At 48.4% G+C, this 25937-nt stretch overlaps 1 protein-coding gene and 1 non-coding gene across 14 annotated transcripts in view; one reads left to right on the top strand and one right to left on the bottom strand.

The window, feature by feature from the left end:
• Positions 1-25937, top strand: part of CUX1 (cut like homeobox 1) — a 376245-nt gene that overhangs the window by 198023 nt on the left and 152285 nt on the right. For all 13 annotated transcript variants that reach the window (XM_053894158.1, XM_053894157.1, XM_053894156.1 and 10 more), the window contains exon 4: positions 8272-8350. In XM_053894158.1, coding sequence (XP_053750133.1) covers positions 8272-8350 — 79 coding nt within the window. The remainder of the gene's footprint in view (positions 1-8271; positions 8351-25937) is intronic.
• On the bottom strand, positions 22025-22126 carry LOC128774781 (U6 spliceosomal RNA). Its single transcript, XR_008419248.1, has one exon. It is a non-coding gene; the product is annotated as a U6 spliceosomal RNA (small nuclear RNA).

Here is a 25937-nt window from a genome sequence, read left to right as displayed (position 1 = left end):
TGTTTTTGGTGATCCCTAGGCCCTTGTAAAAAGCCCACACCGTTGTCCGTACCTGGGCCTCACGGCTGGCGTGACGGGGTACCCGCGTGTGGCCTGTGGGGGGTGGCAGCCCAGCGGGGCAGGGCCAGGCGCCCGCAGCAACCTGCTCACCGCACCGAGGAATGGCTTCCTTGTCTCTGAGCGCGGCGTGCAACAGGTGTGGCACCCAGACCGAGGCCACCAGTGTACAAGCAGGGTGCACGCTGTCATGATAACAGCGAGGGTATCCTGCACCTCCCAAGTGCTCGGCCCAGTTACGGGCACATTCCTTGTTACTATTTACCTAAAACCCACGAAGAGGTCTTATTTTCTCCCATTTTAGAGACGACATCACCTGGTGATTTCATCACCTGGTTATTTACCCCAACCGCCCCCCGCACCCCCCCCCCCCCCGCCCCACCGCTTTCCTCCGCTGCTGCCACTTCCCCAGGGCTGTCTTGTTCCGACAAGGAAGTTGGCGCTTCCCTAAACTAGGCCCGAACTTGGCTCTCATGGCTTCCCGCTTTTTAGACTAGACTAAATGGGGCACGGTGAAAGCCCCCCTGAAGCTCTTAATTATAGGAAGCCGCCTCCTCCAGTCTGATGCTACAGTTACCAATGCCGCAGGATGCAGCAGTGCATTATGAGGAGTCCCTTAGCCCGTCAGCCGTTTCTGCCTGGAACCTACCCGCATCCATTCACAGATGCTCCCCGGGCAGCCTCCCGCGTTCGTTGGGACCCGGGCGCTGGGGTAAAGAGAGGAAGGCGCCTGTGCCCCTGCCCCTGGCCTGGGATAGACCGCAGGGTGGTGGGGAGGAAGCTCGTGGACGTGAGTCATCATCACATGGTGTGGGAAGTGTGCAGAGAGGGATTTGCAAAGAGCCCAGGTGGCACAGGGACCGAGTGACCAGTGGCGCCCGGGAAATCAGGAGGACACCGCAAAGGAGGCGTCACCGAGACTGGCTCGAGAAAGAGAGCTGGACTCCCCCATAGGTGAAGAGCATTCCAGGCAGAGGACCTAGTGTACAAAGACCGAGGGGCCTGGAGGGGCGTGGCGTGTCGAGGGGACCGGGGCTTGGTGTGGAGAAGCCTGGTCAGTGCTGGGACTTCGTGGGAGGTGAAGTCAGCAGGGTGAAGCATGGGCCGAGCTGGGAAGGGCTTTGGGGCCTCAGCCTGAGGAGTGTGGATTGTAGTCTGGGAGTGAGGAGAAGCCACCAGGGCCGAGTGGCTCTATGTTTTTTCTGGGTTCTGGGACAGGGACCCAGAGGCCCGGAGAAGGACACACCATACTCCGTGGCAGGCCACAGTTCCGGAGATCTGCCGGGCATGGGTCTGCAGCGTCCGAACTGGAAGTCGTGGGGGGGGGGGGGGGGGAGGGTGTCAAGTCTGAAGCATCAAAGGCAGGAAGGAGATAGTTCTGAGATCGATTTCTGAGGCCAAACGAACAGAACTTCTTGCTTGATTGATGGTTAAGGCTGGTCGTCAAGGGGGATTTATACATCTGTAAATATTACACCGTTCCGTCCTTTTTCCACCTCTAAGCAAAGCATCTTCCGGTTAAAATTCAGGCCTGTGCTCGTTCCCCCCCCCCATTCCCTTCCCCAGCGGCAAACAGGAGAATCCATCGGAAATTCAAGTAACAGCCCCCAACGCCTCAGACCCGTCAGTGTTCCAAGTCACGGGCGAGTGAGGGATTTCCGCAGGGAACGTCACCTGAAGACATCAGCATGCCCCTAAGAGTTAGAGCACACCCTGTGCGTGTCACACAGGGGCCAGTCGGAACAGGTCGATTCTTTTAAAAGTGGCGTGGCGGTTTGTACAAAAGCGGATGCCTTGAGTGTGTAAATTCTCTTCCGACTGACCCTCTGAAAGCGGACACGTAATTTAGATGATATTTGCATGATGTTTCATTCCCCTTCTAGGTACATCACGGGTCAGTGATTATCCCCAGCCCTGAGAACCAGCTCACCAAGAGCTCCACGCCGTTAGATCTTCTGTCTCATTTGATTCTCCAGGGCTCCCGTAAGACAGGCATTCCGGCCGTTCCCTTCTCGTAGGCATAGAAAATAAAACGCAGAGAGGCAGAGGGTACGTGGCTGGCTTAACATTCCCAAATGCACGAACGGAGCCTTGTCGTCAATCCAGTCTAGTGGTTTCAAGTCCTGTGCCCTTTCTACTTTGATACGACCCTCCCCCGCCCTGCCCGCGGTAAAAAGAATATAAAATATCCTTTGGCCCTCACGATATTGGGGATTTGGTCCTTGTTTTTACTTTGTGCTGTCTTAGCAGTGTGACCACCCCGGGACTGATAACAGACAGCTTGACTAGATCGTGCTGCAGTAACAACCCCAAGTCTCAGTGGCCTACGGCAACAGATTGCTTCTGGTCCATATAATACGGGCCGTGGGCTGACTGCCGGCCCGGGGACCGTGTGTGGTCCTCATTAGGAGACCCCAGTGGAAAAAGTGGCTCCTGTCAGGTCACACTGGCCTCACGACAAAAGAAAAGAGTGCCGTGCTGTGGCTGAACCACAAGATTGCTTTTTTAATCTTAAGCTTGGGCGTGGCGCCTGGCCCTGTCACTTGTATTGCGTCGGCCAGAGCAGCTCACGTGGTCAAGCCTGACGTCAGGGGGGCAGGAAAGCGCCCGCCACAAGCACGCTGCCACTGCCGCGGCCTGCTCTCCGTCACACAGGGAGGGTGATGGTCACGGCAGCAACGAGTCGAGAACCCACACGACCCCCAAAACCCCACAGGGCGGTTCTGCTGGCGCCCCTGTGCCCGGGCACCTGCTCACCCCCTCCCGGTTTCAGGGGTCACACGGGTGATCTCCAAAACCCTCCCAACCTGGCCTGAGTGTGCGTACGACTGTAGGCAAGGATGGGTTGTTTCAGATTCAGAATAAGCTCCCTTCCAATACACTTGTATCTTTAGCTTTCTTATTACAGAAAAGCCAAGGTCCGCACGGTGAGCATGGCGTTGCTGAGGGGGTAACCGGTGGGTCCGGGGACCTGCCGAGCAGCCCCCCCACGCTTCCTGCCGCTGAGGATGCACGGCCCACCGCAGGAGGGCGCTGTCGGGCGGCTGCCGTGGGGAGAGAGGCTTCGAGCGCTGGCCCCAGCCAAGTGGCTGTCGTCACATCAGCACATGAACCATACTTTCCAAAGAACTCTTTACGTTACTAAGCATTTTCATGTAGATTTTTTTTTTTTAATTTTTTTAACATTTATTTATTTTTGAGACAGAGAGAGACAGAGCATAAACGGGGGAGGGTCAGAGAGAGGGAGACACAGAATCTGAAACAGGCTCCAGGCTCTGAGCTGTCAGCACAGAGCCCGACGCGGGGCTTGAACTCACGGACCGCGAGATCATGACCTGAGCCGGAGTCGGCCGCTTAACCGACTGAGCCACCCAGGCGCCCCTCATGTAGATTTAAAACGGGATCCCCTAACTGCCTGCTCACTTCGGCAGGTGAAACTGGTGCTCACTTGAGGCACGTGGCCACTCGTACAATAAGAAGATATCAGACACCTGCCGTGCGCCAGTCAGGAGGAAAGGCAGTTGAGGCAAAAAGCATATTGCGGGCTTTCAAGGAACCCAGGATCTCCAGAGGGAGCCTCATCCGCAGTCCTGGAACTTCCAGACAATCCCATGTGGTGATGGGTGTGTCCCACAGGCAGCGGGGAGATGGGTCAGTGGAGCCTCGAGGATCAGAGGAACATTCCAAGGAGGCGCCTTCCAGGCTGCAGGGAAATTGCTCGAGTATTCAGGGAACAGGGAGTAACCGGGCGTGGCAGGAGGTGAGGCTGATCCCTGGAGCCGAACAGGTTTTCCCCAGGGCCAGGGCTTGAGTGCAACCAGAGCTGCGCCAGACCTGGCCCAGTTCCGCCACCCCTGACCTTGACCTCCCTCACAATGGCTTTGAGGGGGCGGGGATGGCAGGCAGACTCTACCTCAGGCTATCTCTGCACACCGCGTAGTCAGAGTGTCTAACCTGGATCCTCCTTCCAGTTATCTGCTGGAAGACCTGATCAGACCTCCTCGGGGCTGCCTGCTGAGGGCCTGGCTCAAGGTCACAAAGGCAGGCGGTGCACACCCCTGAGCACCTGCAGCAGACAGGCGTGGAGGAGGGGAGCAGTTTGGGGCGAGGACGACACTGTCCCTCTCCCCCTCACTCACAGAATGCTAAAGGGAGATGGCCCCGCGTCCCGGGCCGTAACTGCATGGATACCCCAGGAAAGCTCTGGAACGTGACAAAGCCAGCCCTTCCCCGGGCCAGGCACTGAGCCTCCTTACCCCCGTGAGCTCATCTGCCCGCTCCGTCCTGGCAGGTGGGTGCCATCACCCCCAGCCCAGCCCCGGGGCCCCCCTTCGCCCTCCAAACTCAGAGCCCTGCCAGCCACGGGAACCCGGCAGCCGCCGTCTCTCCAAGCGTGGATAGGTCTCCAGCAGCGGGGATGCGAGCAAGGGGTAGTCTAGTACGCAGAAGCACTAGGAAGGGCCTGGCCGCAGCGAGGGGAATCCCACCACGGAGCTGGGACAGAGGATCGACCGAAACGCAGACTCCAGCGCTGGTCGTGGATGAGGGTGCTGACCATACGGGCGTCAAGAGAGGGAATGAGAATAGAGAGTAGCATCATTCCCAGAACCAACACATTCTTCCAGGTTCGGAGATCGTACGGGGGGGGCTGGGTAGGGTCCTCATCAAGTAGAAACTCAACCACGTGCGGAGTGCTCATCGCCTTGTAGTCAGTCCAGCTGCTTAATGAATTAATTAAGCTCATTGCCCTGACCTTGTTCTCCCAGGGGCGGGCTTTGAATTTTCTTGCATTTGTGGAAAGGGGACACACGGGAAGAGAGCTCAGAATCACGGTCCCTGTGTCAATCTGCTGGAGCTGCCGTGAGCAGGTACCACACACTGACCAGCTTAAACAACTCACGCTTCTGGGGACTAGAAGGCCAAGATCAAGGTGTGGGCAGTATGGGTTCCTTCAGAGGCTATGAGGGAGGATCTGTCCCCAGCCTCTCTCCTGGCTTCTCGTGGTTTGCTGTCAGACTTCCGTGTTTATCACCCCGGTCTCTGCCTTTGTGTCCACATGGGGTCCTCCCTGGATGTTTGTCTCTGTGTCCTAAGCTCCCCGTTCTATAAGGACAGGGTCATATTGAATTAGGCTTCCCCCCAATAACCTCCTCTTACCTTGATCACCTGCAAAGGCCTTATTTCCAAGTAAGGTCACATTGACAAGTATTGGGAATCAGGACTTCAACATCTTTGAGGAGACACAGTTCAACCCATAACAGTCCCCAAGTTTGCTGTGTAAATTACCAACCCCATTCCCACCTCCCTCCCCATCAACAACCCAGATAGGAGAGACAGGACCACGTTTCAGGATCCTTCCACATCCTATCCTTTGCCTACCACAGGGGCAGCTACCCTTTGTACCCTTGGTCAGAATACCTGGAAAGCGAGGGACCCTCGCTAGGTGCGTCTTGAGTTGGGTGAAGAAACCCCTGTTGGTGTCGAGAGGTACAAAGAACAGGCAGGACATCTGCCCTGTTTTCTGGGCAGAAACTCTGCTCCCCGTGAGCACGCTGCTCCCCAGAGGGAACAGAAAGATCCAGAGCACAGGGAGTGTTGCAGACATCTGAAGAGGTAACTCCACTTTTCCTCAAACCATCTATGTATGGAGTAGTCGTATACAGAGGAAATCGGTACTGTTAACACATTTTCCAAATCTTGCAATAGATATTGAAAAAGACTTTTAGGTTACAAAGGCACAGTATAAAATTTTACATATGATTTAATTTCAAATACACATATTTTAACAGCTTTATTGAGATATAATTCACGTACCATATAACTCACTCATTTAAAGTCCACAGCCCATTGACTTTGAATATAGTCAATATAGTCAATGTGCAACCATTTCCACAATTAACTGTAGAGCATTTCATCACCCCAGAAAGAAACCCGGCACCCCTAAGCCATCATTCTCCAAACCCCCCATCCTCCCTGGCCCCAGACAACCACTCGTCTACTTTCTGGTCTCTATAATTTGCCTCTGTGACTACATTTCATTCAACTATATATTGTTTTCAATTAGAAAAAAAAAAATTTTAAAGGGAACTAGAGATCAGGGGATGACTTCTAGAGAGTGGCAGAATTTGGATTTTTATTTCTCTCTCTCTCTCTCTCTCTTGGTATTTTTCTAACTACTCAATGAGCATGAATTGCTAACGCTCGGGAGGGGGGAGAAATGTTTTATTTTAAAAATAAAGAGAGAACTATCTTGTCACTTTTAAGTAGTCCTTCGGGTTTCTCCAAACACTTCCCCAGCACCTAAATCCCACTCTCGTTTTACGGGGGGACGTGTGTCTGAGTTCCAAACAGCTGACTTCAAACGGGAATTTGGGGGCACCACGTGCTGGAAGCTGGAGCTGCTGGGGTGCTTGCTGTGCATTGGGCTTCCGGAGACCTGTCCCCCGCCAGCCCTCGGGTCCTACTCCCCAGCATCTTCCAGTCCTACCTCAGGTGGCCTCTCTCGGCCCCGAACAAATTGTTGGTTGGCTCCCACGAGAGACCCTGTAATTAAGCCACATCCTTTTGCCTCTTTAATAACACTGGAGACAGTATAATTCTGCGAGGGGACAGCAGGAGTATGTAATTTAGTGTCCTCTTCCTGAGCCAATATGAACCCCGTGCGTGTAGTATCCTGCATGCTTCAGGTGTAAAAAGTGATCCGATGTCTCAACAAGTGTGTCCTGTGAGCAAAATAACGTACTGAGTTCATCCAGCAATCAGAGGCTCTCTGGATGTGTGTCTGGCATATTTAGGAGTTTCACGTGTTCCCTTTCTTTGATGAATAGACTTTCTGCTGGCTCATCCGGGTTAAGTCACGAGACAAACTGATGCTGGCCACCGTCACAGAAACTAGCCTGGTGCCTAAGCTAGAAACCTGGGCGCCGTCCTTGACTTGCCTGCCTCCCCTGTGCCTCCTCGTATCAACTCAGTTTGACCCCATTCTCCCCGATTGGCCCCTTTTCCCCAATCCCTATGGTTGCCATCGCTCACTGGGTGAGGGCACGGACCCCGGAATGGTCACTCCCACGTGCACTGCTGGCCTTTCGCCATCTCACCTGCCCACTCCTGTTACCCACGTATCCACATTCCCACCCCAGCAGACCCCCATGTTCCCTGGTGTGTTGTAACAGCCCCATCCGTGGGTTGTTGATCTGGATTCCATGGCCACAACACAAGAGGACACGCGAGTGCTCTAAGGAGAGCACATAACCACGTGTGCGTGTGTTTCTGGGAGGAGGGTCCTTGGCTTTCATAAAATTCTTTTACTTTTTAAAGTTTATTTATTTATTTACTTTGAGAGAGAAAGAGAGAGAGAGTGCTCATGTGGGACGGGGGGGTGGTGGGCGGTAGGTGGAGGGGCAGAGAGAGAGAATCCCAAGCAGGTTCCGGACTCAGCGCAGAGCCCAACGCGGGGCTCGATCCCACCCGCCATGAGATCATGACCTGAGCCGAAATCAAGAGTCAGGTGCTCAACTGACTGAGCCACCCTCATAAAATTAGGCAGAAGTATGTCTAAGAATTGTGAGGCGCCCCTCATTAAATTCCTAAGGAGGGTGTATGAACCCCCAGATTTTAATTTTGCTCCAGGTGTTTGAATAGGTCCCTCCCTTTTCGTGGGGAGGAGTCTCTCTCCTTCCCATCTGGTGAACTACTCTTGGATGGTCACTCGCTTTCCTGCTTGATGGCCCTTTCTCAGTGTCCCTATGCCTCTGCTTACCCAGCGCTTTCCCGGCGGGGATTCAGTCACCTGTTTCCCCTACTGGACCACGGCTCCTGTGGCTGGGAGCTGTCGCTCTGCCCTCGCCTCCCACACGGTGTCCGCCTACGGTCGGCTCCCAGTAACCACTGGCAGAGGAAGGAAAGGGACCGTCTTCCTCTGTGGGGAGCCCCCCCTCGGCTGGGCAGTGGGACCGAGGGTCACAAATGGCCACATAATTGCACAGCACCGCTCCTGCCTCGTCCCCCACGCCAACTGGGCCACGTGGATTGTCTCCCTCTCGTGTGTTGGCAGCCGTCTTCCCCGAGAGGAAGGCCCAGCTGTCCGGCACTTTTGTGAACCAATCAAACTTCTGTTTGCCGTGGGAACTCACTAGATGTGTGATGATTTCTAAATTGCCTCTTGACAAATTTTAAGCTCTTTGTTTTTCTTTTCCTTCTTCCATCGCCTTTCAGATTGATGCACTGAGTAAAAGAAGCAAAGAAGCTGAGGCAGCCTTCTTGAACGTCTACAAGAGATTGATTGACGTTCCAGGTAAGCCCCTACGCTCACCCGGCCCACCAGTGGGCGCTGTGTGTTGGCGAGGCGGTGGGTCTCGGGCTCACTCTTCTCAGCTTCTCTAAGGGAATCATACCAGCAATGGCATCTCCCCCAGGAAACAGGGGATTCTGGGACTCTGGAGTCTCCAAAACCTAGACTTTGGTGGGGTACGGACATCAGCTGCATATGTGCTGAAGTTAATCAGATAGCTTCCCTTTGATGCCTTTGTAAATGCAGAGACTCAAATCCGTGGGGCTACCTTTCTCTTTGGTATAAAAGGCTACGCGTTCCCAGAGAAGAACTAGAACCCATGTGTGTGCTACGTAGACATTGTGAACGTTCGCGGTTCTGGGCTGGCCGATTCCGCTTTCAGGAGTGGCCCTAAGGGGGCACCTGGAACGCTTCCTCCCTCCCAGGTCATCCAGGGAATCCGCAGCCTCTGGGCAAGTCTCTCACTGAAGGGTTATAGCCGAGGGCAAGGGGTGGCCTGTTGACCACATATGTGGGTTCTTTCCTTTAAAGAAACTAAGGAGTTAAATCTTTAATGATGCTTGCTGGGCATTCAGAGAAGCGATGGCTTTTCATTCCTTATTTTAGAAAAGTGAGGCAGATTTTAGGGCACCTTGAGCCATGGGTCCCATTGGTCCTCTTTTTCTGGGTGTTGCCCTCATCAGGAACTCATGGGGTAGCGATGGCCATGATCACGTGAGTCCCAGCTCAGTCCTTGGAAGACTCAGATCAGAAAATTAGGAAAGCAGTTTGAATGTCCTCCTCTTTTGACCAAGAAAGCCCAGTTATCACCACCCTCCCCTCCCCAGCTCCTGGAGTTGCTCACTTGCTGCTAGCAATCCTTTGAACATTGCTGGCATTACTGGAGCCACTTGTAACAAAGCAGAGCAGAAGCACGTCTCCTTGGTGTCTGTACTTGGACTCCAGTTCAGGTTCACCATTGGCTCTGCTGTGCCCTCCGGGAGCGGGGGTTAGTGGAGGCCACACCAAGCTAAAGGTGGCGGAAAACGTTCCGGACGCTTTGGACAAAGAGGAGGGAGATAGAGATTCTCCTGCCAGGGCCTATCGTGAGGTCTTGGCCACATTCTTTTTCTTCTCTGGACCTCAGCTTCCTCATCTGGAAAATGGAATAAGGTGGGGAACAGCCTAGTGATGAGAATGGTTTTCTTTGAACTTCTCACAGTCTTGGAGCACATCCAGCCCTAGGTTCCAAATTCTAGCCTGTTGATTTTCTGCAAGAGTTTGTATCCCCCTAGGGGTTCCCTGAAGACTCTGGCTGGGGCTCACGAAGAGGCTCCTTCACAGTAACTGGATCATTCGATGCCTTAGGCGCCCTACATCTCGGGAATCGGCCGCGTGTTGGGCCTGTTTGCATTTTCTTTTGCAAGTTTTGTGTTGGTGACTTAGTTGAAAGGGGACAGGCTTATTTTGTCTTTGCCAGAGACCCAGAGAGCCTTTCACTACTGTTTTCTAAATAACGCACACTCTCTTTCTTACACGTCCATTTGTACCTGAGTTTTCCCTTAGTGAAGTTTCTCAACTGGGCAGTCTATTGGATTTCTCTTTCTGAAATTATTTTCTGTCTTTATTTCCCATAAAGCAAGAAGTGATTTTTTATTCTATTCTATTCTATTCTATTCTATTCTATTCATTCATTTATTTATTTATTTATTTATTTATTTATTTATTTATTTTCTACCAAAACTCCTCTTTGCCTGAGCAGGACTCATTCAGAGACATAGATAATTTTTACAGAATTTTGATTGTAACGTGGGCATATATTTATATTTTGCTTTTCTTGCTTACTACCATCCCAGAAGCATTTTTTTTCCCGTATTGATGATACTCTTCATAATGATCGTTTTTGGCCAGAGAATCCCAGGTTGGCAGTTTCAATTTCAGATGGTAGGAGCAAACGACGTTTGATGTTTTCTGTTAGAGTAAAAGTCCATCGAAGTTCGTCGACCTGCCACGTAGATCCCTTTTGCCCCCCTCCCAGGTATTTCTTCCTTTACAAATGCCACGGCCTGATGGCTCTAACAGGTGCCTTGAGAAGCAGGAATGGAGCTTGGAGCATCCTACCTGTGTGTTGAAGTCTGCTTACCGCTCAGATGAAGTAATCCTGCGGCTGAGGCTTACAGGAAGGGCCTGGTCAATAGCATTGCATTTACTGACAGTCACGCAGTCGCGGGGAGTCAGGGTGTCTTAACTGTCTGTGCGCGTCAGGCTTCGATCCAGCTGAACCCAGAAACATTGGCGGGGCGTGTTGAGTTGTAGTCGCAAGAAACAGCAACTGACACTGTCAGAAAAGTGAAGGACGCTCCTGAGGATAGCGGGATGGGGATTTCGGCCCTGCATCATGTGGCCCAGTTTCAGGAGCCCAGGACGAGCCGACCAGGTGGCTCCAGGAAGAGGAGGAGCCAAGGTCCCACCGGCCAAGGAGGCTGGCCTGGAAGCCTGACAGAACCACCCCCTGCCCCGCACGGACCCCCTGCCCGAAATCTTACTTGTTTGTGTCTTTTCCTTGTTTCTCACCTGTTGGCTCTGTTGGAAGGAAGGCCCCCTGAGTTTAGCTTTGCGTTGTCACTCTATGCCCAGCACCTGGAGCAGAGCCTGGCATATCACAGGTGCAGTATGTTACATGGCCCAAGGGGCCCGTCGTCCGAGAGCCACCAGGGGTCACACCGTTGGCTCCTGAAGCTCAACCTCGTCTCAGTCCTGACTCCTGAGGTTCAGCCTGAATATCCGGTAGCCCCTGCGCATCCCCACTGGGATGATACGGGTACCCCGAAACCACCCACTGCGTCCGGAGCAGACTGGCTCCTGCTTGCGTTTCCTCTCTCAGCGAGCAGTACCGCCTTCCACCCAGCTGCTCACGCCGGAGCACGGGGTCACCGAGCCCTGGCCATGCTGTCTCCAGAATGTTCTGGATTCCATCCACGTCTCTCCACCCCAGCTTTTGCTCTCCACTGCGTACTTCAGGCCACCCTCCTCGCGTCTACGCTGCCTCAAAGCGAGTCTCTGAGCTTGCAAGGAGGGGTTGGTCTTCACCCTGCAGGCAGGCCAGGCCGATCGCTTACTCCTCCATTCACTTGAGACACCATTGCCTGACGTCCCAGGTCCGGCTTAGATGTGCCTCTCTCTCCCACACACACACCCACTCCCCGCGCCCTGTGGGTTGGCCCCCGTTATAGCTACTTGATGCTCTGCTGGTTTCCCTTCTGCCCCTCCTCATTTTCCTAGTGTCTGCCCCAGTGCCTGCCACGTAGCAGAAACTCCCCAAATATTGGTTGAGGGGATAAATGAAAGGGTCAAATTGTTTCTTCAGAACGTTTTCTGAGGTTTTGCGGTCTCTTAATTGTTCACGCTGAACCGTGCTCCCTAGAGCGGCACTCTCACTGAGGGAGAGCACTCTGGCAAGTTCTAACAACCCGGATTGCAAGAGAGCAGAGCGCATCATGCGTTGAGCTGTAGCCATGTGATACCTGTCTGAGCCTCCTTTCGCTTTCGTATCATTCCATACAGATTCACCTGCCTGCGTAGACATTTATAAGACCCTTAGCATTCCGGGTTCAGCAGATGGGCACATGCGCCTCTTAGGGACTGACGTCCAGAACCCGTGTTTGGTTTCCCAGCCGCCCTGCTGGAAATCCCTGTGCCCACCCCCTCCCCCTCCTGCCCCCCTCTCGTGCAGTGGTGTCACTCAGCTCTGGGGGAGAAGTAACATTGGAGCCCTGGTTCTTCCTTCTTGTTCATCTTCGACATCCCGAATCCCAGATCATGTTATTTCTCCTCCCCAAAGTTCATTCGTGCTAAAGACACGGAATATACTTTTAAATGTGTAATTGTCCCACGGATTCCACCGAACAGTTAAAATAGTTAGGACCCCCATCTTTGCTTTCTTCCTCATTTGCCACCAGACTGTTCCGCATTCTCTGGTCAATTCGGAGAGTATCTTAAGATGCTTTTTATCGGAAATACCCTGCTTACTTCAGCCAGAGCACTCTCTTTCCGCACTGCTGTGACCTCCCCCGCCCCACCTCCCACTGATTAGTCAGTGGGTCAGCACCTCAAAAGCTGGCCCCTCCCTGTGTCGCAGGAACCATGCTGAGTCCCAGGGGTAGAGCCGGGAGCAAATCGGCCACTTGGCTTCCCTTTCTCATGGGCTTCAGAGGGTGCTGGGAATGTGGGCGTTAAAAGTAATCACACACATAGTCATTGTAGCGTGGGTGTGACAACTTTGGAGACAGAGCCCATTGGGCCTGAAGTGTAGATTGGGAAGGACTGGGCAGGGTCCCAGCTTGGCGAGCAAGAGGAGAGGGCAGTAATGTCATCTAAACCAAGACACTGGTTTAGGGGGCGCTGGGTTCACTGGTCAAGGGGGCGCTAATAGTTAACGCCCGAGTAAAGGTCACACACCAGTATGGTCACCCAGCTGCAAAGGCAGGTGGGGGCCTGGTAGGTTATGTGAAGGATTCTGGACTTTGACCAAGAAACCAAGCATGGCTTGCGAGCATGGAAATGCCACGATCAGATGCGTGTAACAAAAAAGTCATTCCGACTATACGGGTAGGACAGCAGATTACAAAGGTGTCCCGAGGGGATCTGGGGTGTGAGAGATGAGGTCCTTTGGTTTCAGGTGGCAGGAGTGAGATTAGAGGAAATGGACAGATTTCACCTGCATGTAGGAGGTACAGTAGATGGTTGAGGAAGGCCACCAGGGCAGTCCTTGCCTGGACACGGTGAGCGCAGTGTGATTTCCTTCAGGACTTGTTTCCGTGGTTCCCTCTGGTGTATTACTTAAAAGGAGGACCAACAGACAAGTTCGGAGGATTAATCTCTCTTCCTGGTTCTCTTATCGTCTCTGATCGTTGTCCTAATTGAAAGCGGCCTTTGGCTTTATCGTCAATGTCATGGCAGTAGGAGAGCAGATTTACATTTTGATTCATAAATAAGTTAGGATTTTACTGCGTCAGTCTAGATGGCTTCATCTGTCAATTTTGTCACAGACGGATTTTTATATCCTCATGTTTATGGTGAGCAGATAGGGGTAGCTTACACTTGGACACAGCTAAGATCTTTTTATTTTAATACACCTCTGATTGAGATTCGTATTTATATGTATTACTTGCTGATGATTAGCCATACGGAGAAGAGCTTCATGGTAGCCATCTGCCAACAACATGACTTGGTAAGGACACCTGGGCAAGGCCCCCCCAGATGGGGAGTCCCTCTGCGGCCGGCTCCCTCTGGAGCCTTGCGTCCTTCTGCATGGGGATCTGTGGGTGAGGGCCAAGTTCAGTGAATATCCGTCAACAACAATGACCCTGAGCGTGCGCAGAGAGGTTCAAGGTGTGCTGTGTGAGAAGTCCCAAAACACGTTCCCTCGGCCAGCACCTCCTGGCCGTCTGCTGTGTGCCTGCCCGGTGCATGCACCCGACATACAAATGTAGTCGAGGCTTGGCCCTTCCTGGGTGGCTCCTTTTCGAGCAGCGGGGGACCATACAGCCTTTGAGAAAACACTCCCATAGTGAAACTGGCAGCATCCATCCCTAACTGTAGTGAATGGAGAAAGAAGTTTCTCTTAAAGGAGGATCCTCTCAGACAGCTGGAAATATTCTGGAATGACCACCTCAAAGCTCTGAGATAGCTGGCATGTTACTGTACTCTGAGAAAAATTATGATGATACACGTAATCTGCCAGAAATTTACTTCGCCTGAGCGACTTGCTCTTGCTTCTTGATACTCTTCAGATTTTTTTTTTTTTTAACAATGAGCATGTATTTATCCCGGCAACGGGGTGGGGGTGGGGGAGTCTGGGGGGGAAGCATAAATCAGGAAAATAGTCACGATCTTAGTTTGTGAACAGCCCTTATTAATGGATCACAGATAAGAACTTAAGCCCTTGTCAGTTGAGTATCTGTGAGACACTTCTCAATTGGTGGCAAGCACAACTGTGACTCTTCTGTCTCAGAAGCACCTCGGACATTTTTTCGGTTTGTTTTCTAAGTTGAGAAAGGAGAAAAAGACAGAGCGGGAGGAGCTCCCGCCTGTGCCTCCCAAGGCTTTGGGCGCCGGTGCATCGGGAGAGCCTCCCCGCAAAAGCTCGCATCGCCTTCTTGCCTTCATCTGTGGCCAGCCCGACCGGGAATCATCTTTCACTCCTTGCTAAGATGTGGTCTAGGTCCTCCAGACACAAACCCTTCAAACACAAAGGCAGTGCCTGGAAGGGTTTATTTTAAGATTTAAATCTTAGGAAGCACATTACCAGTGGTATAAAATATTCATTGACTCATGACACGCCGCTAGAACTCCATGTTTCATGACTGCCCGCTCTCACTTTGTTTCCGCGGAATCACTGGCCTGCAGGTGTAAGTTGAGGCGGTAGTTTGCAGAAGTCTTGGAAGAGAGCTAGCCGGAGAGAGAACCCATCGAAATGCCTCCAAGGGGCTCCTCCGGGAGGTTTTCATTTGCCCTCGGGGAATACCTGCGCTGCTGTAAATATCCCCGCCTCCCCGCCTGCCCAGCGTTTGAGGATCTAGAAATAAAGGAGTGCGTCATCCTTTTTAAGAACTGCTTTGTAATGCTCCTGCATAAGAAGACAGTACTAATCTGGTCATCTGGGCCCATCACGCTGGTTCCGAGTGAGGACACCACACCGTCAGTTAACATTGAAAAATACTGTTACTTCCGTTCTCCTTTCCCTGCCTGTCCCCCCGACTCGAGGATCCCAATTGCAAGACTGCTGGAAAAAAAGAGGTGAGATCTTAGGATTTAGTTGGAAACACCCCTGGCTTCTCATATCAAGCTTTAAAAGGACGTGCCACTTGGTGGCATTTTTTAAGACCTTACAGATGTGGCCGCTCCAGCCTGATCCTGTGAGGCTGCTCCAGTCCGTGTATTCTAGGTCTCCTGGTGTTGGCAGCCCAGCCGGTGCCCAGGCCCCTCCGGAGAGAACTCTGTAACCTCAGGGTCCCCTTTGCACATTTTCAGTTTACCTTCATAAGACATTTTCATTCACACGCAAGAATCAGCCACCAGCACCCTAACGGGCCAGAGGACGAACTAGGGCTGCAGCCAACATATGAAGCCTGTGGGTTGCAGATGCCTCCTGTCTCCCCTCTGGGTGCAGGGCCAGAGCTGGTCCCGAAGCAACCTGGGGACCAGAGGACGAGGGACAGTTCCGCTCTGCCCAGCACAGGTGACTGTAAACCAGACAGGGTGGAGATTCTCTGCCCTCCCTGGCCAGCCTCAAACAAACGTGGGGCCTGACGAGCCTCACCATCGTAGGTCTGCGAGCTGAGGAATCGGCTACATTTTAAAGAAAAGTGAACGTGACAAGATGGGCGTCGGAGTGCCGGCCGCCACTTCTGCACGCTGCCCTCCTCTCCTGGTCTGTCCCTGCCCGTTCCTTTCCCGGTCCCTCGTCCCCCTGCGGGACCTCGCGAGCCGGGACTTGGGGATCCTGGGTTCCCTGGCGTGGGGAGGTGTGGCGCCTCTTCCCCCCTTAGCCGTAGCCGGGGTGGTCCTGGCACACTTCATATCTAGACAGCTTTTCATCAGTTGCTCATCAGCATGCTAATTGCTGTATGACTAATTATGCCCTGAATTCCAGTTGATTTTCTTAATGAGACAGCTGGGTTAATTATGTAATCGTATGATTACATTAGCCTAGAGTGCCCCGGCGAAAAGTAGCGTCTGCCACGCTGTGATGTCATCGCAGGGATGGCACTCACAGGGGCACATTCGCCCTCCGATGGTGGCGGGGGGCCCCGTCGCCCGCAGAGCTCTCTGCGCAGACGTGGGCTTGGATTTAGCAAGGTCGTTCTTTCCAGCCCTCGCGGTGTAGGTGGAGAAGCAGCTCGCCACCAGCCTGTCCACACCCTCCCCGGCGCACCTCCGCCCCAGCCAATCGGCCCCAGCCAATCGGCCCCAGCCAATCGGAAGCCCTGCTTCCCAGCCTCTGCCGCTCGCTCTCCATGAAGTCCCGTGGCAGCCTCCTCCCTCCAGAAGTTCCCTGCACCAAGACTGCCACGTTTTATGGGAGCGCGCCAGTGCCTCTTTTATGGTGACTCAGAGAACTCAAAAGGAGAGGAAGACCAGGGAAGTCAGTTTACGCAAAGCGTAAGGAGCATAGACCGGCCCAGCCTCATCGCCCTCTTCCCCATACGGGTACTATTCATACCGTCTTTCCACCCTGATCTCCGCACCCCTCCTGGTGCGCGAGAAAATACACGTGATCAGAGGAGGGGGGACGTCTTCAGCCACTGGCCACCTCTCTAAGACTCTGAGAGTCGGTAATGCCTGCTGACCACCCCCCGGCCCCCGACCACCTGCGACCCTCCCCCAGCGTCACGGCCGCCTCTCTTCTTGGCCAGGCTCTGAATGGGGGGACAGATCCCAGTCTCTGCTTAGCCTTTTTCTTTTCACCATTTACATTCTCTCCCTAAGTGACTTTTTTTTTTAAGTTTGTTTATTTATTTTGAGAGCGAGAGAGAGATCATGAGCAGGGGAGGAGCAGAGAGAGAGGGAGAAAATCCAAAGCAGGCTCTGTGCCATTAGCCCAGAGCTCGATGGGGGGCTTGATCTCATGAACCATGAGCTGAAATCAAGAGTTCTGACGCTCAACCTGACTGAACCACCCAGGTGCCCCTCCCGAAGGGACTTCCAATGTGTGTTATGCACCCAAATTCCACCGGTTGCTTCCCTGCACCTCCCCCCCCCCCCCCAACCTTCCGAGGAAGGGAAAGAGCATCACCCAGGGAGTCAGCCTGGAATCCTTTCTTTCCCTCACACCTGAAGCCAGTCCATCAGTAAGTCCTGACGACCCGGCCTCCAGAGGGCATCCCAAATTCGGCCTGATGCACATCAGCCGTCCCCACCCTCATCTAGGCCACTGTGACCTCTCCTGTCTCTTTGCTCCCCCTTCTCCTGTCCAGTACAGCAGCCAGACAGGTCTAAGTCAGTGGTGTCCAAACTGCTTTTGTTCATGTACCCCAAATCCTGAATTCATACCCCCAACGTACGCTTATGTATGTACTTGTTTAAATGATAACACACGTGTAATTACAGAAACGTATTAAATACACTGTAAGACATATGCTAAAAATGGAATTAGAAGGATGTGGTGAAGAGTAAAAGCAGCTTCACATTTGTATTTTATCAGCAGTACATAAAACTTTGCTCTCATGAAAAAAATCATACTTCAAAGTCAACTTGATGGAGGCATGATTTGCATATGATAAAACGCACCCGTTTTATGTATATAATTTGATAGCGTGGCCACCCTCAGAGCCTGGATATGGATCATATCCATCGCCTCAAAAGTTCCCTGATGATCTCAGACCCCAACAACCGCTGATCTGCTTTCTGTCGCTTTCGATGAGATTGGCCATTTCTGGCATTTCGCATAAAGGGAGTCTTTGGGTATGTTCTCTGATGTGTCTGGCTTCCTCCCCTCAGCATGGTATGCTGGGGATTCATCTGTGTCGTTTGTCTGTATCACAGTCCTTACCTTGTCATTGCGGAATGGTGTTCCACTCTATGGGATAGTACAACGTGCTTATCCATCCGTCTGCTGACGGACATTCAGGTTGTTTCCAGCGTGGGGCTGTTGTATTTGGCCCGCTATAAGCACTCATGTACATTTCATTTATTTATGATTTATTTTGAGAGAGAGGACGCATGCACGCGTATGTCGAGGAGCAACAGAGAGACAGGGGGACAGAATCCCAAGCAGGCTCCGCACTATCAGAGCCCGACGTGGGGCTCGAACCCTCGAACCACGCGTGAGATCATGACCTGAGCCGGAATCAAGAGTCGGATGCTTACCCAACTGAGCCACCCAGGCTCCCCTGGACATACATTTTAAACGGGCTAGAATTTAGGGCTAGAATTGCTCGGACCTGGGGTAGGTTGTGGTTAGCTTGATAAGAAACTGCCAAACTGTCCTTTTCCAAGTAGCGGTGTCGTTTTATCCCCAGTGAGAAACCAGAAGGAGTTGCATTTGTTCCATGTTCCCTCCATCAGTTGTTCCTTTCGGTCTCTTCGACTTTCCACATGGCGTGTTTTGTTGCGATTTTAATTAGCATTTTCCTGACGACTGATGATGCTATTTTTTCATGTGCCTTTTGGTCATTCTCAGATCTTCACTAGGGTTTAAAATCTTTTGCCCGTTAAAAAAAAAAAAAAAAAAAGGAATGTCGTACTGAGTTGTAAATGTTTAACATATTCTAGATACAAGTCCTTTCTCAAATATATGCACTGCAAATGTTTTTTCCCCATATGAGGATAAGGTTTTATTTTAATAAAGTCCAGGTTCTTATTTGTTGGTTGTTCCTTTTTATGTTCTGAGGAGTCACTGCTTTAGTTATAATTTTCTTCTCTTGTGTTTTTTGAGTGAAGTGGTATGATTTTATCTTTTACCTCTAGGCCTGTAAACATTTTGAGTTAACTTTCATGTATGGTGTGAGGTTGGGCCAAGTTTCATTGAACATTAATGGACGCTATGTGTGAGATATTTTTCTGGAGCCTCTATTTTACTCCATTGATCTGTGTATCTTTCCTTATGTTAATGTCACACTATCTTGGTTACTGTAGCTTATCAGTCTTAAAATTAATATAAGTCCTTTATCTTTGGTCTTCTTTTTAAAAATTGTTTTGGCTAGGTGAATTTCAGTATAAATTATAGATTTAATTTGTCAATTTTTACAAACGTGTTTCCAAGGACTTTTATCAGGGTTCCACTGTATCTGTCGATAATCTGAGGAAAATTGATAACTTACCCCTATCGAAATCTTTCAGTTCAAGCATGGTTTATTTATTTAGGTCTTCTGTAATGTCCCTCACCAATAGTTTATAGTTTTCAACATACAAACCTGGCACATATCTTGTCCAGGATATCCCCAAGTTGGTCATGTTTTTGGATGATAGAGTAAATAGGGTTTTCTTCATAATCTTCTTTTCTAGTTGTCATTTTTATATAGAAATGCAGTTAATTTTTAGCAGTGCCTGGGTGGCTCACTCGGTTGAGCATCCCGCTCTTAATTTCAGCTCAGGTCATGATCAACCAGTTCATGGGATCGAGCCCAATGCTGGAATCTACACTGACGGCACAGAGCCTGCTTGGGATTCATTCACTCATTCATTCATCTTCTCTCTCTCTCTCTCTCTCTCTCTCTCTCTCTCTCTCTCTCTTTCTCTCTTTCTCTGACCCTTCCCCTTCTCATGCTCTTTATTTCAAAAATAAATAAACTTTTTTTAATGCAGTTAATTTTTATATAATAATACTGTGCCCGTGGCTTTTTCAAACTCACTTATTCTCGAAGGTTTTTTTTGTAGATTCCTTAGGACATTCCATCCTGAAGAGATTGTGTGCTTTGTAGTTGTTGGGCAACATGTTCCATAAATATCAGTTAGGTCAAATCGGTTGACAGTGTTAACTGAAGTTTTCTGTATCCACATTGGTTTCCAATCTGTAATATCAAATATTTCTTTTTCTTGCTTCCTCACCCCACCCCCTGCCTTTTTTTTTTTTTTTTTTTTTTTCTTTTGTACTGGCTAGGACCTCAAGTATGACAGTGAACAGAAGTGGAGAAAGCAGACATATCACATTGGTCCCAACTTGATGGAAAAGCATTCAGTCTTTCACCATTAAATATGATATTAACTGTGGGGGGGGGGGTTTGTAGACTCTTTTTATAAGGTTGAGAAAAATGCCCTTCTATTCCTAGTCTGCTGAGAGTTTTTGTCATGAGTGAATATTGAATTTTGTCAAATTTTTTCCTGCATCTGTTGAGATGATCATACGTTTTTTCTCCTTTGTTCTCTTAACATGGTGAAATCATTTGATTCATTGCTTAATGTTAATCCAGCCTAATATTCCTAGGATAAATCTTAACTTTGTTATGAATTAGCTGGATTCAGTTTGCTAATATTTTATTAAGGACTTTCACATTTAAGTTCATCAGGAATATAGGACTTTAGTTTTTTTGCTTGTTTGGTTATTTTTTGTTTTTGTTTTTTCCTTTTAAACTCTTTATTGAGTTTTGGTATCAAGATAATGCTGATCTTACAAGATGAACTGAGAAGTGCTGCCTCTTCCCCTATTTGCTGAAAGGGTTTATGGAAGATATCTATTATTCTTCCCTAAAACTTCTCTAGTTTACCAGTGAATCTGTCTGTGCCTGGGGTTTTCTTTGGTGCAAGGTTTTTCATTACAAATTTAACATCTTTAACATTTATATGACTATTAAGATTTTTTATTTCCTCTTGGGTCTGTTTTGGTAATTTTTCAAGAAATGATTCATTTCATGTAAATTATCCGGTTTATTGGCGTAATGCTATTCATAATATTTTGTTATCTTTCAAACATCTGTTGGATGTGTAGTGATGCCCCCTTTTTCATTCCTGATCTTAGAATTTGTGGAGTCTCTCTTTTTTCCCTTTGATCATTCTGGCTAGAGTCTTCTCAATTATAGTGATTATTTTCTTAAGAACCAGTTTTTGCTTGCCTTACTCTTTCTCCTCCCCCCCCCATTTAAGTTTTATTACTCTCTGTTCTTATTATTTACTAATTTCTACTTACTTTGGGTTATATCCACTCGTCTTTATCAGCTTTCTTAAAGTGGTGTTGAGGGGTTAGATCATTGATTTATTCCATTGTGGTTGCAAGACATGCATTGCATGATTTCTGTTCCTTTAAATTTATCAAGACTTATTTTATGATCTAGTATATGTTCTGTCCCTATGAGTGTGTGCACTTGAAGAGAATGAATATTCTATAGTTTTTGAGTGGAGTGTTCTATAAATGGTAATCAGGTCAGGTTGGTTGACAGTGTTGTTCAAGCATTTTGTATCCATACTGATTTTGTATCTAGTTGTCCTGTTAGTTAGTGAGAACAGAGTTTTGAAACCTTCATTAATGTGCTTTTTTTTTTCCTCCTTTCAGTTCTTTCAATTTTTGATTCATGCTTTTGAAGCTTTGTTTTGGGGTGTGTATATCTTTAGGATTGTGATAGCTTGTCAATGATTCAGTTCTCTAAGTTTTGCACAGTGGTTTTCTTTATCCCTAGTAATATTTCATGTCCTAAAGTTTCCTTTGATTTTAATTTAGGCACTCCAGTTTTCTTTTGATTAGTGTTTTCATATTATATCTTTTTCTGCCCTTTTCCTATTAACCTATTTTTGTTATTATGTTTAACTTGCATTTCTTGTAAACAGCTATGCCTTCCTTTATTATCTAGTCCGATAATCTTCTTTTTAAGTGGAATGTTAGATCTTTTACATTTGATGTAATTATAGGTAAAGTTGGGTTTAAATCTTCCATCTCACTGTTTTCTACTTGTGTTACGTGTTTTTGTTATATTTTTCTGCTTTCATTTGATTATTTTTATGATCTTATTTTGTCTCCCCAATTGTCTTATTAGCTATAACTCTTTGTCTTATTTTCTTAGTGCTTACTTAGGCTTTACAGTCAGCATCTTTAATTTATTACACTGTACCTTCAAAGAATATTATACTATTTTACATACAGTGTAAGAATCTTCTAGTACACGTATTTTCTCCCTCCAGTCCTTTGTGTATCACTATTCATTTTACTTCTACATTGGTTATAACCCTACAATACGGTGTTACTATTTTTTCTTTTTTTTTCACGTTAAAAAATATGGAACATTCATGAATTTGTGGGTCATCCTTGCATGGAGGCCATGCGATCTTCTCTGTATCATTCCATGTGCTGCCAAACCGAGCGCTACTGTTTTTGCTTTTAAATAGTCTTTTCAGGAAATTAAAAATGAAAAAAGTAGTATTTTATTTTCACCTACAAATTATAATTTCTGGTGTTGTTTATTCCTTTGTGCACATCCAGGTTTCCATCTGGCATCATTTTCTTTCATTTTTCTTATAGTATAGGCACACTGACAGTGAATTCTGCCACCTTTTGTTCATTTAAAATAGTGGGGGGAGGGAAAAACCTCTACCTTACATTTCTGAAAGGTATTTTTGTTGGGTATAAAACTGTATGTTGGCAACTTTGGGTTTTGTTTTTTTTCTCTCAGGACTGACCCACTTTATTTCTGACAGGACGTCTCCAGTTAGTTGTATCTTTCTTCCCCTGTATAGAATGAGTCTTCTTTTCTCTGGCTTTTAAGATTGCTTTTTTATTCTTCTTTCCAGCAGTTTGATCATGTTTATTGGTGTTCTGTGTTTATCATGTTTATAGTTTGTTGAGTTTCTTGGAGTTTTAGCTTTATAACTTTTACCAGATTTGGAAAATTTCACCACTATTTCTTCAAATACACCTGTTGCTCCTCTCTAGGACAGGTATGTTAGATTACCTGATACCATTCCACAGGTTGCTGAGGTTTTAGTAACTTTTTTTTCAGTCTTTTCTTCATGTTTCTGTTCAGACAGTTTCTATGATCTTGTCTTTGAATTTACTAATCTTTTTTTTCTTTTGTAGTGTCTAATCCAGTGTTAAGCCAAGTCTAGGGAATTTTTTCATTTCTGATGTTGTATTTCAAGCTCTAGAATTCCATTCTCTTCTTTGTATCTTCCATTTCTCTCCTTAGTGTGTTCTTATTTTTCTTTAAATCCTCAAGCAGACTTATAATAGTTGTTTTAGTTTTTGTCAACAAATCCCATTATCTCTTGTCATTTCTGGTTCTGTTTTTATTAGCTGATCTCTCCCCTCCCCCATATTATCCTGCCTCTTTGCTTTTTTCGCAGAAATTTTTAGTGGTTGAGACATTTTTGTAAAGGATGTTGTCTTTGCCCACAAGTTTGTTTTTTTTTAATGTTTATTTACTTTTGAGAGAGAGAGGGACAGAGCATGAACAGGGGAGGGGCAGAGAGAGACAGAGACACAGAATCCGAAACAGGATCCAGGCTCTGAGCTGTCAGCACAGAGCCCGACGCAGGGCTCGAACCCCCGGGTTGTGAGATCATGACCTGAGCCGAAGTCAGATGCTTAACCAACTGAGCCACCCAGGCACCCCTGAATAAGTTTAGACGATGATGAGAATGTTTCCAAATATCTGCTACTAAAATGCTGTCACTATAGCATGAGTATCTTTCAAGAAGTGGTTTTTTTGCCACTAAGTGTTAAACCATCACATCCACTTCAAAGACATAGTTTATGTGTTTGTTTTTTCAGAAATGCCTCTCAGGCAGCAATTACTGATAGCCATTTGCCATCAGCGATCAGGGCAGCTAATTTAGAACTCTTGAATTTTCAAAAGAAAATTGTATAATTCATCTTTAAGCGTAAAACTCTTAAATACTTCACCACTAAACCGACAAAACTTTTTTTGGTTCAACGTCCTGCAGTTTTCTTCTCATGCCCCAGTGGCTCACCTCGGAAGGAACCTCTTCTCTGGTGGGTTTTCCCATCGGGAGTAGAGTTGAATACAGACTTGGTTCAGACATTGTATTTTTAAGAGACCAACGTGCTACCTACTGCACCTCACCAGGAGGGCACTTCAAACATGGTATTTTCAGCTCCAGAATTCAATTTGATTCTTCTTTATATCTTTTATTTCTCTCCTTAACTTTGTTCATATCCTTGAGCACAGGCCTCACTGACGACGTGTCCCTAGTTACTCTCTCCCCTTCGTTGCAGCCTTACCGGCTTCCCTCTGTGCCTTGAATATGCCACATTCATACTCACCTCTGGGCCTTTGCACTACCCTTCCTTCTGCCAAGAAGCTTCAGAGTTTCTCCCTTTTGCCACACAGATCTTAATCTCCACGTCACCTCTTCCAAGAGGCCCTCCCTGTCCGTGTGTCTCCAGGACCCATTCCCCGTTCCCACACCCCGTTTCCTCTCTTACTCCTGCTTGGCAGTACTTGAAAGTATTCTGTTTTGTTTAGTTTTGCTTTTTTTGTCGGTTTCCTTCACTTCAGTAGAATGTCAAGCCTTGGGAGCAAGGATTTTGTCTTTTTGCCACCGTGATTCCCCCCTCCCACCCCCGCCAGCACCTAGAACATTCCTGACGTCACAGAAAGTACGTGGGTGCCGGCAGTCGGACTGAAGTGTTCCTTTGGCCGTGCCTGGCACTTCTCTGCTCCTTGATCTTCCCTTTGCTGCATCTTCCACAAGGACTAATCGCACCACGGTCTCCATGGGTCGAAATTCTGTCTCCTCTTTAAAAAAAAAAAAAAATACAAAAAAGTTTACCTTTGCCAGTTTCTCCATCTGGGAGTGGTCTTCCCCTCATCCGATCTTCCGGGTGGCCCTCCTTGCTTTCCCTTTGTCATTTGTGAACTTGGTTTCTCTCTACTGTGAGACATGGTCCCAGCTGAATCAGCTGAATGCCCTGTCCAGTGCCTCACCTGGGCGGGGCCTGGCGCAGACAGATGAGTAGGAAATACTTGTTAAATTAGTACTCGACGAGACAGTGTAATTTAGGTGACTGGTGGTTCGGGAAGCAGAAATCTTAATTAGAATTGTGCGTGCCTGTTTGCCCAGGTGGTGTCTCTCCTCCCCCTGTCCCCGGGTGGGATGCCGGCGCCCCCTCTCCCCTCTGACTGTGATGCTGGAATTAATGAGGTCCTGTTACAAGTACTTGGGAGAAGGTGCTGAATAAATACAGGTGATGGTATTGTTGTTGTTTGTTGTAGTTATGTTCTGAGTCCGGGGCTGCGTGATGAGCTATGCAATGCCTCCAAGAGCGTTTTAGGAATTAACTGTTGGATGGCTGCAAAACACTTGGCAAGTTTGTCACGTTGGGTGGATGGAACTGACAGTAAAGCGTGTCGAGTTGGAGGAGGCCCGGCAGCCGGGTTGCAGGATTTGCTGTGTTCCTGTTCCTCGCTTGGGTGTGTTCTCTGGCCTCCCCCAGACAATTCCCTAATTGAGCTGCTGAGGTTGGAGGCTTGTGACGTTCAGAATGAGACCCAACAATGCTTGTGTGGGGTTTAATGGCACGGGGAGTCATTAACAAGACAAAAAGCCATGATTTCCCCTAGATTAACATGCAGGTTGGGGTTTGGCATGTCGGGATTCATTGTTTTGGTCTCCAGCCCAAACATGCTAGAGTCATTATATTGTCATGTGGTAATTAGCTGTTCCTTTAATACAAGTAATAAAAATTAAGCCTAAGAGGTACTTTAGCAACGCCTTTTACATAATCCAAAACAATATTCAAATGCTGTAGGCATATAGCCATCCAGCTGTACTGTAGTAAAGTTTGAAGCTTAATGCACGGGGATGTTGGAACATTCGGTTCATTCTTTATTCTGTGACCAGTTTTGCTACTTAGGCATTAACCTTTAATAGTGTTAAATTAAATATACATGCCTAATGAATAATTATGAGATTGCCAGAGTTTTCATTTACAATAGAAGGCTTTGAAAATTCGTCTAAAGGTCTAGTTACCATTCACTTGATAACGTGCATGTTATTTTTATATGTCACTGAGTTCCTCGCTCGATCGAACGAGAGAAGCTATTTTCTATTCGAAGCAGACACAGTGGGTCCTGGCCTTTTAAGAGGAATGGGCTAGAAAAGTTGTCGACAGAAATTTTAGGGAAGGAAAGGGCAGTATACTAGCTTGGCTCTTCAAAAATAT

This window comes from Panthera pardus, unplaced genomic scaffold (assembly GCF_024362965.1).
Source record: "Panthera pardus isolate Hobbes unplaced genomic scaffold, ASM2436296v1 HiC_scaffold_4, whole genome shotgun sequence".
Classification (NCBI taxonomy): domain Eukaryota; kingdom Metazoa; phylum Chordata; class Mammalia; order Carnivora; family Felidae; genus Panthera; species Panthera pardus.
Note: the sequence above shows the minus strand (reverse complement) of the source record. Positions and strands in the feature narration are given on the sequence as shown.